Below are 14,364 nucleotides of genomic sequence, written 5' to 3'. Positions count from 1 at the left end.
GGAATGCAGTTTTAGAAAAAAAAAAATATATACATGTTTTTCTTCTCATCTATTTTGTTTACTGTTTTTCTCCCAGCTGCTTGATAGCTTTGATCTTCCCACTTATCTGTCTCAAATGTTTTCCAGTCCCTGTATGTCCCACTTCTGAATACTGATCCTTTCTTTCTTCATTTTGCAGCCTTTTTCCATGAGGGTTTCTCCCCCCCCCTTATGTCTTATACTGTCCTTTTAATGAAAACACCTGTCTGTAGGGTCTCTTGTTAATTCATTGCTTGATCTGCCATCATATCCACAGAGCGCTTAGAGTGGGAACAGATATAAGAAATAAATCAGTATCTCTGTTTCACTTCCTTTGATTCCTCTAATATCCTGGTGTTGGGGTAGGAGTTTTAATAATTTTAAAGAAGGATGCTCTTAGTGAGAGCATGTGGAGACTCTGGAAAAGAAGACGGTTTTAACAATGCAGAACTAACTATGCTGGAATCAGAAGGGGGCTTCAGAATGACAACCCCTTCTCTTGTCCATCAGTTTAACATCTTGGGACACTATGGATTGCAGAGGTCCATGTGGCTGGAGGAGCCCACAGCTCAATGGAACTACCCAAGGGAGGGGAAAGGTCTCTAGCATTTAGATATTTCACTGCAATTCTGTATAATTTTCCACTGGTTTTGCAAGTTGATCCTTCTCTGAATAGGAGGATAAAGACAAAGTCCTTGTAAGACTGTCAGAATAGTATTTCTGTTTCTGACCTTCTCCAGAATGACAAGGTTCAAGCAGCGTTAAACTCAAAACCCTTTGTTCAGAGTTTCATATTAAGTTGAATTGATTAACTTATCTTTCAAGTTATTGAGTTGCCCCATATATGGCCAAAGATTATACTGGTGCTTTGAGGTCAACTAGATGAAGTTCTCTAATACTCTTAGTGCAGGCTTGGGTATTCCTGCCCAAACCTGTGAACAGGAGGTCTTCATTTCCTCAGACCTGAGGATTGTTCTGGGAGATCCCAAAGGCAGAGGCTGCAAAAGGATATAAATAAATTGGGTAATGAGAAATAATCTAGTGAAAAATACATCTAGAGCCTATACCTTGCTATATAAGTGCAAGACAAATTTAATTATATTAATACTTCATGATACTTTAAATTAAAAAGCTAAGGTTATCCTGCTTTCCATGATTTCCAAGTGGTTTGCTGCAAGCACTTCTTATTTTAGCTTAGATAAGGAGTAAGCTTTTTATATAGTTGAAAAAGTAGAAGCTGTGACTGGTAGTGACGTACTGTATAGGGTGGCTTTAGATTTTAACAATTGAATGGTTTGCCTCCAAATGTCATCTGTGGTTTTGTAAGTGACTCATTGAGCCCACGGCATTGTACACAAATTCCATTTATTTTCTTTTTACCACAATAGCATTTTTATGACATATGTTTATCTTTACTGCAATACTTAGGGGGAAATGCCAGTCTGATAAATACCCAGCTGACATTTCATATAGATACATTGAGGGCATTTTATTCAATAAAGTATGGATTGTAATAACTTTTAATTTTAAACCTTTGATAGGACTTGATTTGGTAAGAACATGGACTTTCTGAAGTGGCAACTGGTTTTTGAAATGTTGCATGTTCTTTCTTCCAGCTAGATACTAAGTGACTGAGTATATTGTTAACTGGTTTTCAAGAATCATCCAACCTTAAATAAGCATTATTATGGTTCTTAGGAGACAGGTAATGTGACCAGTAATTGTCATAGGCTTATTGCAGGTATTTTGGCTTTTGCTATCTTAATGTGTGAAAAATTGTTAATGCCACTATTGTTATTATATTTCAGATGAGTATAACTGAAAACTGGCTCAGTTTGGCTAATTCAAAGTTATGAATAGTCCTGGTATTTGTCACATGGTCAACTGGTTAAAGAGCAAAATTATTTTAGTGTTGTGTAGCAGGTATGACAAGCCAGTTTTAAGGGCAAACTGAAGGCTTTTACACTTGAAATCTTTCAGTTACTTCAGTATTTTACTGGAGTTCAAATTAATTAAATGTAGCCCTGAATTTTGTTCCCCCCTTTGGACATTTTTATCAGTCACATTTCAATCTTCAGACTTGCCTTCACCTCCTAGCAAACAGGTAAATGTTCATTTTGGAGGGTTGTTGTTCCATCTACTGATTCCTTTATCTAATCAAAAACTGTTCTCATCTGCTTTGTTGACTGACGTTAACATTAACGTTGACTGATATATTTCAAAACAGCTGGCTCAAATATTTTTCTTAATTAAATTACAGCATTTGCAGACTTTGGTTGATGTAACTCTATGTTCCATAATTGTGTTATTTCTCTCCTTCATTTTACATCAGCATTTGTCAATCTATAGATGCAGATATTTTGACCTTGACCCTTTGTTCAGTTTACATCATGTGTAAGTACGGTACAGTTTACTTGTTAACTGCTTAAACAGTTTGAGCCAGTATTCCTGTCAATTTTTAAAATGTCATTTTTGTATCTATAATTACCAATCCATATGCTAGATACCTGACCTTCATAGAAATAATTATCCTGATACATTTGCGGGACTGCTAGCAAGCAATTTAGTTTTGCAGTTTAATGTTAGTGGCATTTCAGGGAGAAATTTTCACTTGTCACTAAATTTTCACTTGAACTCCTAAACCGCTGTTTACTACAGCCTAAGACAAGGCATGCACTGACCATAAGATTGAATCTATGGTTAGTTTTATATTAGCTTATGAAATAATTTGCATGTAATGTCACTGATGAAGCAGAACAGTGTTTTCACTCTTCTTTTTGAGATGAAATTGGCTTGTGTAGAGTAGAGCTACCTACTAGGTAGTGGTGGTGTTCTACTTTCCAAGCACAAGATCTGTACTCTCATCCCATCTCACAATTAGAATTCATTCTTAGATCTTGTATTTTTAAAATTACTTTACTTGAGTACTTTTCCAATCATGGTTACAAAATCAGGTCAAGACAAGCTGAAATAATTCTACAGCACAATGTTTTCTCTCCCACATGGTTAACGTACCTAATAATCATCGGGTAATTTATTAGTTACTTCTGTAAGAAACTCCTGTAAGAAACACCATTGAGTGTGTCAGTGTTCTGCATCAAAGTGAATAGACTACAGTTGTGTGATCATTTTGTGGTCTTTCTTAACCAGCAAAACATGCTGCTTAAGCACAGTGAATAAAAATCACCATGTGATATTGAGGGGAAATGGAAAAATAAATGACCATAATTTGTTTGAGTCAGGGGAAGGAACTTTTGTAAAAGATAATGGCTCTAAAATCACACAATGGATAGATACCTTAGGGTTCAGTTGGGAGTTTTACATTTTAATCATAGTGGAGGGTTGGTCCTACCAAAATTATTCTTTTCTGGGAAATACGGCACACATTAAAGGAATATTCAAGCTGAAAATTTCATTATATGTAGTCCAATTCCATGTGTTCATTTATTTTAAAGGTGAAGTTTGCATTGTGATACTGGGAGAACTGGAAAATATTTTTAATCTTCATTATCTCATCCTGTTTTCATACTTTTGTTACTGTAAATAATTTAGATACATGATACTGTATTTATAGTTGCGGTATTATGACAATTAAAGCCCTGATAAAGAGAATATTACAAAAATAAATAAGCAACCTTTGTCATATTATTATATACAACTGACTCTTTTGCAGAATGCCTGGTCAAATACAACACTGCATTTTTCAAAGTTAAAATACTTATTCACACTTTTGCATGTTTTTAGAAACAGTTGACTCCTTATGACACATTGGGAGCTGCATATTGATAGAAAAGGGGACAGAAAACTTTACATAAAGTCATTTGAGAATAACTTGCTCCCACAGATTTTAATCACCTGGGAAACAGAGCTATAAAACTGGGACAGAACAATAACTGTCCTTGTTAATTAGAAAGACATATGAAGATTCTTATATGTTATTCTCATAGTGTATATCCTTGCCTAGCAAGAATCCATACAATTTTTTAGCAAATACGGTTCTCAGGAAAACTGCAGCTATACCATAGCTCACCAAAAGACAATATTAACTCATGAGGAATAAGCAAAAATAACCTCCGTGGAAAAAGAAATATAGTATGAAGATGACAAGCTATGAGATTAATTGTGAACTACTTAATGCTCAAAATCAAAATAGTGGGTTTTCTTCATACATGCAGGAGTGGCTTGTGGTACAATAATGATATTAGAAGATGAGGCGGACAAATTCACGCTTTAAAGTCTTTAGTTCATGCAGCACTATGACACATCCTTTTTGTGAGAATAAGAAATTACATGTGGAACCACAAGTTACAATCCAGCATAGCAAATGCTCTCATAATAGTGCTTGGATTTGCTCACTTACAGCCAGAAACCCCGCAGCTGCAGCTCTGTGGCTATTTTCAAGAAGGGACTGGAACCAATTAGGCTAAACCTTCTGCTGAGGATGATGCCTTTCTCCATCAGTCATCTCTGCCATAAGCTGTACTGCTGTTATACATTTGCTTCTACTAAGCCAATAGCAGAAGTCTCATTGATTAAAGTGGATGTTCGATAAAAATTACTGGTAGTTCATATTTTGTTTGGTCCTAAGGGCAGGGAGCATGCATCTGTACGCATCTGATTCTGGGACATGGAAAGGTCTGTGTACCTCCTAAGCATCCTAATAACTTGGAATTGAATTATTACTCATTATTAAAAATGGTTTGATATTATCAATCCCTTCATCCTTCTAAGTTCTGTTCATTGTAAGTGTCTTACAATTACAATGTAAGTTGATGTTTGCTGCTGATAGCAGTTCTCGCTCTGTACTTTGTGCCTGGTACTTAGTGATTTATTTTAGACATGTAAGTAGTCTGAGAAGTTATTGAAATCTGTGACCTTATTTACCTTATCTTCTGTACAGTACTATTGAACTAATTAGCAGCATTGAGACTTAAGCCAACAGGGCCTGATTTTTAAGCTATTTTAAGGCTTTGCACCAGGTTGACAGCACAAAATTACATTTACATTTACTTTCACTGAAGACCCTCAATCAGGAAGAGACATAGTAATTTGTTTTCAGCTGAAACATAAATTAGGAGGTCTGGGGTTTAGTGCCTTTACTGAGATGGAGTTTTACAGAGTTTTTTGGACATCTTATTTGCCGGTGAGAAAAAAAGCTCACACAGGAAGTCTGGATAGATAAAACAGTTTAAAAATCGGCCAAGACAATAGTTTTATTAATTAGTCAAAAGTATCTTAAATAAAATTTACTGTGTTGTAGTTAAAAAGAGATTTTCATTCAAATAGAGTTCAACACAGATTATGTGCAGTAATATGCACTTTCATTCAAGACTACAGTTAGACTCACACATACTAAGGCATTTTTTAAGAGAAGTCTCACCTTTGACTTTATATAGATAGATACAGAGGTAGCTAAAAAGTGAGACATATTTCTGTATCACTCTCTCTCTACCAGGACATATATGTATTTTATACAGAGACAAATTTTAAAGACATCATAACCTGATTTCTACTTGTGCAGACAACATTTTGCACATAAAAAATTTTCTATGTATGTTTTTAAATAATATCAGAATCTTGTATAAATGAATTTTTCATGGAGTAGTCTTTACGGATATGTGGGTAAGAGAGCACAAATATGTGTGTTCTCAGTACACAAACCTTGTATTATTATTAACAATATTCTCCTATTTACAGCTATACTCTCATGTGCTTCCTTTGCCCCAAGAGTGTATTTTTTTTTCTGTAACACATATGTACTAATTGATTATAACCTGCAAGTGTCATTGTAAAACAGCAGGTTTAGAGACAGAGTAGTACGTGCAATATGGAAGTCACCTGATAATTCAACCAATATTTTTCAGTGATTAAAAAAAGTAAGATAAACATATTCTCATGTTTTTTATTTCCCTAACTCTGCATTTCTCAGTTTGATTTCATTGTATGAGCTTTAAAAATATTTGTGAGAGTTTTCCCAATACAGTAGAGGGTTTTGGAATGCAACAAAGAGTGGAGCATCAAATACCTTTTTTTATATATATATATTTCGCCCAATTTTGAAATCTGCAGACACTGCTGGACATTCTCAATGTTGTGGAAGGGAAAATCCGGGTGTGAGATGCTTTATCTCATGGATCAAGAAAACATTAGCTTTTACTACTACAGTACCTAGAAAAGAGAATTAACTGTCTTTAATACTATTCTGTTTATTTTACAGTTTAACAATAATGCTCAGAACGTCAGTTGCTTTAATCACCTTGTCCAAGCTAACGTGAGGAACAAGAAGAAGCTGAAAGAAGCTGTCTATAAAATCTCTGCTAAAGGAATTACAGATTACAAGAAAGGCTTTAGCTATGCTTTTGAACAGCTGCTAAATGTAAGTATGAAAGTCATCTCTCTGCTTTAAAGTGAAGAAGGAGAACTTGAACGTTCAGATGGCCACTGCATGCTCTTCCATCATGTAACTGAGTGATAACCAGTACAATACCTTATTTAGCACGTAAACTTATCCCAACAATAAATTTTTTTCTTTGCAGATCCCCCAGCAGATTGCTAAGATTTGGGAATAAATTTGGTTTTCAATGTGCTGTACTGTTTTTACCTCATTCATTCAGCTAGTTTTTCATTTAACATGTGATTCTCAGTTGGCACATAGCTGTGGTAGTGGTTGATTTCCAGGTAATTTTAAAATTGAAGGCTACAGAATATTACAAAGTTGGTTGTTTATTATTTCAGTTTTACCACAGTATCTCCTAGCAAAGTTTAGTTAACCTGCGATTTTATATTTATTACATGTAATAAATAGTTGATCATGGCTTGAGCAGGACAGAGGGGAGCAAATAACTTAGTTAACAGAGGAATATTAGGCACCTGAGAGTATTCTAGTTCCTTTTTCCTCATGCATAAAATCGTTTCCTCAAAAATTAAATGCATTGTCTCCATGTTTTAATTACATCGTACTTTCTAGTTTGCACCCAAGCACTAGCTTTCTAAGTAGTAATGTTTCCCATTTACCACAAATGTTAGGGTTTTATTAGTCATTTTTTTAAATAGTTTGTGTAGTTGTTTAAAAAAAAATATTTTACATTTCACCTTCATAAAAATTGCATATTGGATCATCACCTTAGTGTAAATAAAGCTATACCAATTTACAGACGTTAAGGAACTAGCTTAATAAATATTAAGTGTATTTTTTTTTTTTTAATATATCAGTTATGTCTCTCAGTGTACAAATGTTTAATTTTTTCCCCTAATCTGCCAGATTCTGGACTTCAGGGTGCTTCCCTGCCATTGCATATGCAGCTTAGGGCTAGAGCTGGTTGAAAAATTCCGAACCTTGTTAAATTTTGATGGAGAAAAAGAAAATACAATGTTTTCAAGGGTATTTTCTCAGCAGATCACTATTTAGATGAGCAGAGGGGTTTGGTGGGGAAATGACTGTGTGCCCTCTGCTGATGGTTATATAAAACTGCAAACAGGATTTTAAAAGCTGACGGACTTTTTCAGACCAGGCAGAACAGCATTTCCCCTTTTTCTTCATTCATCTCATTCAAAGGCAACCAGCAAGACACAAGAAATTTTGCCAAACACAGCTTGTCCTCATAACATTTATATTTGATTAACGTTATGTATTATATTTGGTGCAGCGCCAGATACGTGCTTTGTGTGCAGGCAGTATTAAGAAGTCCTGAACACAGGGGAAGCCTCAAAGTGGACTTGTTTGTAGGAGTAAAAAATTGCTTAAAAAAATAATTGATCAGTCTTATAGTGAGACTGTCTCTCTCGTAACTGGAGTCAGAGGTCTGATTAGCCTCACATAATCTCTGCAAGGCTCTAAATTATGGTTGGACACTGTGGATGTGTATATCAAGGGAAATTAAGAGATTGCAGTTATAGGTTATAGAAATACAGTCATCCTCTCCAGATATTGGCAAATCCATTTGGCAGGAAGAGTCAAGGGCTGGTGATGGAGTTAGTGCGAGACTCTGGTGACAAGACAATATAATAGGATGATATAATACAGGCTTAAACAAATAATTAAAAAATACGCTTAGGGATAGCTTCCAGTTGTATGTTTACGATTTCAAACAGTCAAATTGCTTTAAGATCCATGAAAAATGAATAGTTTTTAACAGCTCAAATTCTCGTAATAATTTTGTGGGTACTATTTCTGGATGACAGTTATTTCTAACGATTTTTTTGAATACCAAAATAATATTTTACTTGTGCCATGAAAAACTTATTGTCTGATATGTTGCTAGATGGAAATAGACACTTCAGTTTTTTTCAACATACTAATTCAAGTGAGTATCAATAATCTGGATTCCATCATGTTTATGCAGTATTTTTCCATTATTTATTGTTATATTAGCTTTCTGTTTCTTTGAAAATAATAATACTTCAGCTCCAGGAAGTCAGGAGGGTTTTTTCCCCATACCACAACAACTATGATTTGTCATAAAAATTATCTTGAAATAATCTCTTCTTGATTCAAGTAGTTGATTTTTGCCTTGGTTTACTGTTTCCTTCTTCAGTGGCATGAAACTCATAATGAAAAATGCATTCCTAAAGTCATGAGGAATAATCCTGACCTGCCATTTAATGAGTTAATTTTAAGGATGTGAAACTTGTATAAAACAAAAGCAATTTTAGGCACAGCATAAAATGGATCATGTCTTGCTTGCTTTTTTGAAAGAAGAAAAAGAAAAGCCTTTATCAAGTGCAGGAGAGAGCTAAAAATGAATATGTAGACTCAGCTCCAACTTGCATTCTTCTGTGGTTTAAGCTAAGAAGCTGTTTTTTGTCCTGGGGAAGCTGCTGTATAGGCAACACATTCCTCTTCAGCTGTGGTCTGTGATGGGAGGGCAGAGCCATCCATTGGACTGGTGAGGCAAACTGTTCAGAGAAACGATGAAATTACTTCATCAGCGTTACAAAATCACTTATATTCACTCCCTGAGCCAGTATCTCTCCATCTTTGTGCAAATGGGGGGGGAAGACATGTTGTAAAGGCAATTCTGCCTTCCTTTTGATCACTTGTAAGAAACTGATCTGTAAAGTTCATTCATCAGGATGCAAAGTTTTTATGGTGGGAAAATGTCATATGATTTGAGCTTATTCATGTTCAGATTTCCAATATTGTTTGGAGGCTACTAAGACCTTGGAATTTTTTTCCATGACATGACTTCAGTGTCTAAACAGTGTAGTGTAAGTAAATGCCCTTCGGTAAGTACTAGGAGATAAAGAGAAACCACTGCATTTTTCTGATACTGTATTAGCATAAGCTAAGAAAGCTGCTAGAAAAATCCTGGTTTAGTCAGTTAAAACAAAGGTTAGCTCAAGTTCACATTTCCCATAATAGCACTCATTTTAAAATCAAAAGGAAAGTTTTATAATATGATCAGGCCTTGGTCCCCTTCCTTGTCATCTCTGGTTTCCCTGTGATTTTATTTTGGCCTGTATATTAAATCACTGTAAATGTAGGTGAGTTTCTTTATTTATAAAGTATCCAACTCTACTTTTATTACTTTTTTAATATCGAAAAGATTGCAGCCCAAAGCAGTATCTTGTAGGTTATATTTCAAAAGCAAAAAATGGTCATAAATTATTTAATTCCAAATGAAACACAGTGTGCTGATGAGATTGGAGAGAATGTATTGATTTCAAGTGGTTTTTATGTGTTGTTACATGTAGGAAAATCTTTGGACTTGTTTTTTTTTCAAATGATTAAATAAGTAGTTATTCACTGAATATTGAACTATCAATACAAATAATCTCTGAGGAATAATTATTCATCTGTTAATATAGTGATTGCAAACAAATTTTTTGTATTTTAGTTTTCTGGGACCATTGTAGAACCATAGACCTGCAATTTTGAGGATTATTGGCTGATGTTGAGGGCTGGCTTTGGTGTTTCGGTCTCTTTATTACAGAAGAACAAGGAATCAGATCAGAGAGTAGGTTGAAAAGTAATGAAAGGGAGCGGGATCATCTCACCTGACCAGCCAGGTGAAAGTTAGTCACTATCTAGTCACAAAGACTAAAGCAAGGGAGAGCTAGGTACTTTGTAAGGATGACCCTCCTATTTCTTTCCTTGACTGTATAGTAAATTCATACAGCAAAATTCAGGCTTGTGGAAGGGGAAGTTGAATTTATTTTACTGACTCTCTAAGGGTTTTACTCTGTCACATCCAACTACTCAGAAGTAGCAAAATGTGTCTAACTAGGACCATTTGTATGCAACACAGAGGACAAGGAACACTGGCTGTAAAATTAATGAACAATTTGCTTAGACTAGATTCTTAACTTTTAGGGAATAAGGAAAGAAGACGAATGCCAAAGGAGGAGCCTTTGGCTCCTTTCATAAGGAGCCAAAATTCCTATTCATGTCTCTTGTTCCGTCTGTGGAACAATATTTTTATTCCTTTGCACAACACACTGTGTTTTTCTCAGTGGCTTTACTAGTTACTTTGACTGCTGAATTAGGAGTCAGAGGGGCTTCTTCTCAATTCTCTCTATTCCAGGCTTGATCTCCAGAAATAACGGAACATGCTCAGTGCTTCACCTCTGAGTTACAATGTAATTAGAAAAGTAGGTGATGGAGAGATCTTAATACTCTAGGCAGCCATATCTTTGCTGCAATATATTACGTAAACCTGATTCTAAAATACCTTTCTAGGTTAGCTATTCATTTCACTGTATTTAAAAAAAAAAAAAAAGTAATAAAAAACCCCAGGAAAGAATCAAAGAAGTGGAAGATGGAGTTTATTTTAAGGAAATGTGACAAAAATAGCAAATGCAAAACTATTTCTAAGTTTATAAGGTAGAGTTTTATAGATGTACCTATAGGATGCCTAAATTATCAGAGTTTTCATTTAAGTGGTCAGTGAGCTTGATAGTTTCTGTGAATAGGAGTCCAGCAGAAAAAAAAAGAATATTCAGTAATTCATTAGAGGGTCATTGTTCCCAAATTTCCACAAGGACAGTAAGGATAAGAAAAAAAGTAAGGATGAGAAAAGAGAAGAGTAAAAATGTTTAGAGGCCCTCACTGTACAAGTCTCATGCAGAACATCTGTAGAGCATCGCTGTGGGGTTGTTGTGATGGGTACAAGCTAAAGAGCTTTCCTTGTGTTGATGGAGGTGAGAGGAACCACCAGATCCCCATTCCTCTGTGTTGGGTCAGATCTGAAATGAGTCATATTTCAGTCTCATGGAACAGAAAAATGGTTTTGTTTTGGTTTCTTCCCTTCCCTTCCCTTCCCTTCCCTTCCCTTCCCTTCCCTTCCCTTCCCTTCCCTTCATAACACTGGTTTTGTTTTGGTTTCTTTCCTTCCCTTCCCTTCCCTTCCCTTCCCTTCCCTTCCCTTCCCTTCCCTTCCCTTCCCTTTCTTCATTCAGAAAGGTGTATTGGGTGAAATTGTAAAAGACTTTGGAAGTTTTGCCATTACCATGTTAAAGTAGTAAGCATGTTGATATGAAAGCCATCAAATATAACAGTTGTTATTCCTTATAGCCTGAAATTAAAAAAAGCTTCTGTTTGTATCTCCTACAGCACAGTGTCTCTAGAGCTAACTGCAATAAGATTATTATGCTGTTTACGGATGGTGGTGAAGAAAGAGCACAAGAAATTTTCCATAAATATAATGAAGACAAAAAAGTAAGTGATATATGGAAGATTTTACTACATAAAATACAACAGCACAATGAGGAACATTTAAATATGGAAGTGAAAGCATTTTTGGTATCTGTATAAAGTACTTTTTAAAAACGTATTAGTATTGAACCTTAAGGCACTTAAAGCTTTCTCAATCTATAACATTTCTTTGAAGAAACCATAAAATACATTTAATATTTTACACCTTGTGAATCATTGATGTCAAGTGGTACAGAAGTATACCATAAGCCATAAAGAATTAAACTTTTTATTGATATTTTTCTTGTATTAGTGTAATCCTTGCATTATCAAGTGGAAACATAGGTAGTTAAAGGATATGAGATATATCTATATCTCCTCACTGTGAATATTTTCTGTGTGTTTTTATTGTTCATCAGGCAAAGGCAAAACCAGATCTCAAGTTTAGAATCTGAATCTGAATAGATTTGGGCTGGAGCAAACCCACATTTTTTTTTGAGTGAGGCTAATTATACCTTTGAATGTCTTAGCTAGGAGTGGGATGGCTTTCTGTTGATGAAATCTGATCTGTGGTTCAACCAGAATTATGGGCTTGACACAAGAATAACTGGATGAGTGGTGTTGTTCAGATTAGATTGGATTATTAGCTGTGCTGGTTTGGGGTTTAAGTTTTGAATCTAATCAAACTTCTGGTCTGGCTTTTGCATACTTAAAGATGAAAAAATGCGTGACAGTGTGTGTGTGTGTGTCTGTGTGAGTGAAATAAAACAGCTTTGTAAATTTTCTCCTACTACATTTCAGTGCAAATCATTAAATTTAGAAGATTAATCACTTTCTAAATAAAAGTTAAATATGAGCTGGATTCACACTACAACTAAGAATTTACCTTTTCTAGTGCTTGGGGATGTGCCTATACCTGTTTCTTTTTTTGGGGGGGGGAGTTGTTTTGTTTTGTTTTGTTTTCAAAAAAAGCAGCTAGAAGTTAGATCACAATTCACCAAGACACTTTAACAGTTGCCATGGATGCTTATGTATAAAGCAGTGGAAGTATTTCATTAGAAATCCTCATATATTTGAATTAATCCCTTCAAAAGGAGAACTAGAAATGCAAGACACAATTTCCATCTCGACCAGTGATTCACTCGGTGACCTTGGATAATCATTTTGTGACTGCTTTATAATAGTGTTTCACATAGAATGATATGGTGGCGTTTAGTTAATCTTCATGTCTGAGCTGAAAGTGCTTTTTAAACTGACAATTAGAAGGAAGAACTGAAATCATAGCAACTTGTTGTGTGGCACACATGGCTGTATTCTGAAAATATACTCAGAGATTCCTCTTCAAATTTGGACTTGGTAGCTTTTGTTGTGTTACAACAAAAGCCATCAGCTAAAGGAAATATGTGCATAAGGGGGAAGATGTATGATTAATTTCGTATTTAACTTGCCGTGTTAGGAGGAAAGTATAGTAAAATATCCAGTCCAAGCAACAAAACAAATTTGTAGTGCTGAGATTTGTGGTCTTACTCACATCATGTCTGACAATCGATTATTCTGTGAAGTATAATAAATGAAATGTAGGATTTACTAATTTAAAATGGTTATTTTACTGCATCCTTTAATACTGTAAATTTGCACTGCCAAGGGTTGGGTTGGTTTTATATATACTGTTATATATAATACAATACCCTCTCACTTTCTTGTTCCCTCTAGTTTGGGGGTTTTATTGTATACAACAAATGTATAATGGTGATAATGGTCACTGTATGGATTTATGATTATTTAAGTATATTTTCTTATATAATTAAATGCAGTGCAGATGCAATGCAAGGCAAATTTCCTACACTTGATTAAGTTGTATGTATCTACAAGTTCAAATTTTAGTAAGCACTTACATTTTGTTACTTGTCCAATAAAGTACTGAGTTGCTAGATGCCGTCCCTTCTGGTTTTCTCCAAGACGACATTGGAAATACAAGAAATACTAAGAAAGTATTTGCAGGTATAATTTGAAGAACCATTTGCTTTCTCCTTATAGTTTTCAATCAGTAACAATCCTTGTGATGTTGAAGGGAAATGTATGGTTGAAAAACTTCTAATGGGATTGAACCAGTAAATTAATTTTCAGCAATAATAATGAACACCCCCCCGACAACATTTCATAACATTCTAATATTTTTTAAAGTAAGACTAATACAAAATATGCTCGCGGTCATGCTCGCTTTAGTGAGACTACACTTGATTCCAGAATGATGGTGTGAGATCTCTTGTTCCCTCTCTGTGTAATTTAATGTTAATCTTAATCCAGTAGATCATAACATAATTGACAGACACATTCTAACATGAAAAATACACATATACTTTTAATTGTGTAAAGTCAGACACATAGCGTTACCTTCTTAGATTGCATAGTAGGCTGCTTTCATATATTAAATGATGAGATATTTAAAGATAAGTGGATCTAGATTCTGTTGTTTTTATTGCACTTAATTTATAATTTATTTCACAAATAGCCCAAGAAATGTAAGACCAATTTTATAATTATCGTTTGTAGAGAGACTATTCAATGTAAGGTGTTAAAAAGTTTTCCATGTTTTACCATAGTAGCACTTCAGAGTATAAATATGTATCAGCTGATGTCTTTTCTTGCCTGCTCTGCATTTGTTTGAACATTTTTGTTTGTGTTTTGCATACAGTATATAAAAGATGAATCTT

General features: G+C 34.8%; 1 protein-coding gene across 1 annotated transcript in view; it reads left to right on the top strand.

The window, feature by feature from the left end:
* The window catches only part of CACNA2D1 (calcium channel, voltage-dependent, alpha 2/delta subunit 1), a 379,635-nt gene that overhangs the window by 281,894 nt on the left and 83,377 nt on the right, over positions 1-14,364 (top strand). Inside the window, exons 10-11 of the mRNA XM_009328361.1 lie at positions 6,236-6,394; positions 11,570-11,674. Of these exons, the coding sequence (XP_009326636.1) occupies positions 6,236-6,394; positions 11,570-11,674 (264 nt within the window). The remainder of the gene's footprint in view (positions 1-6,235; positions 6,395-11,569; positions 11,675-14,364) is intronic.

Source organism: Pygoscelis adeliae, unplaced genomic scaffold (assembly GCF_000699105.1).
Source record: "Pygoscelis adeliae isolate BGI_AS28 unplaced genomic scaffold, ASM69910v1 Scaffold267, whole genome shotgun sequence".
NCBI lineage: Eukaryota > Metazoa > Chordata > Aves > Sphenisciformes > Spheniscidae > Pygoscelis > Pygoscelis adeliae.
The sequence above is the reverse complement of the archived record's forward strand: the minus strand, read 5'-3'. Positions and strand labels throughout refer to the sequence as shown.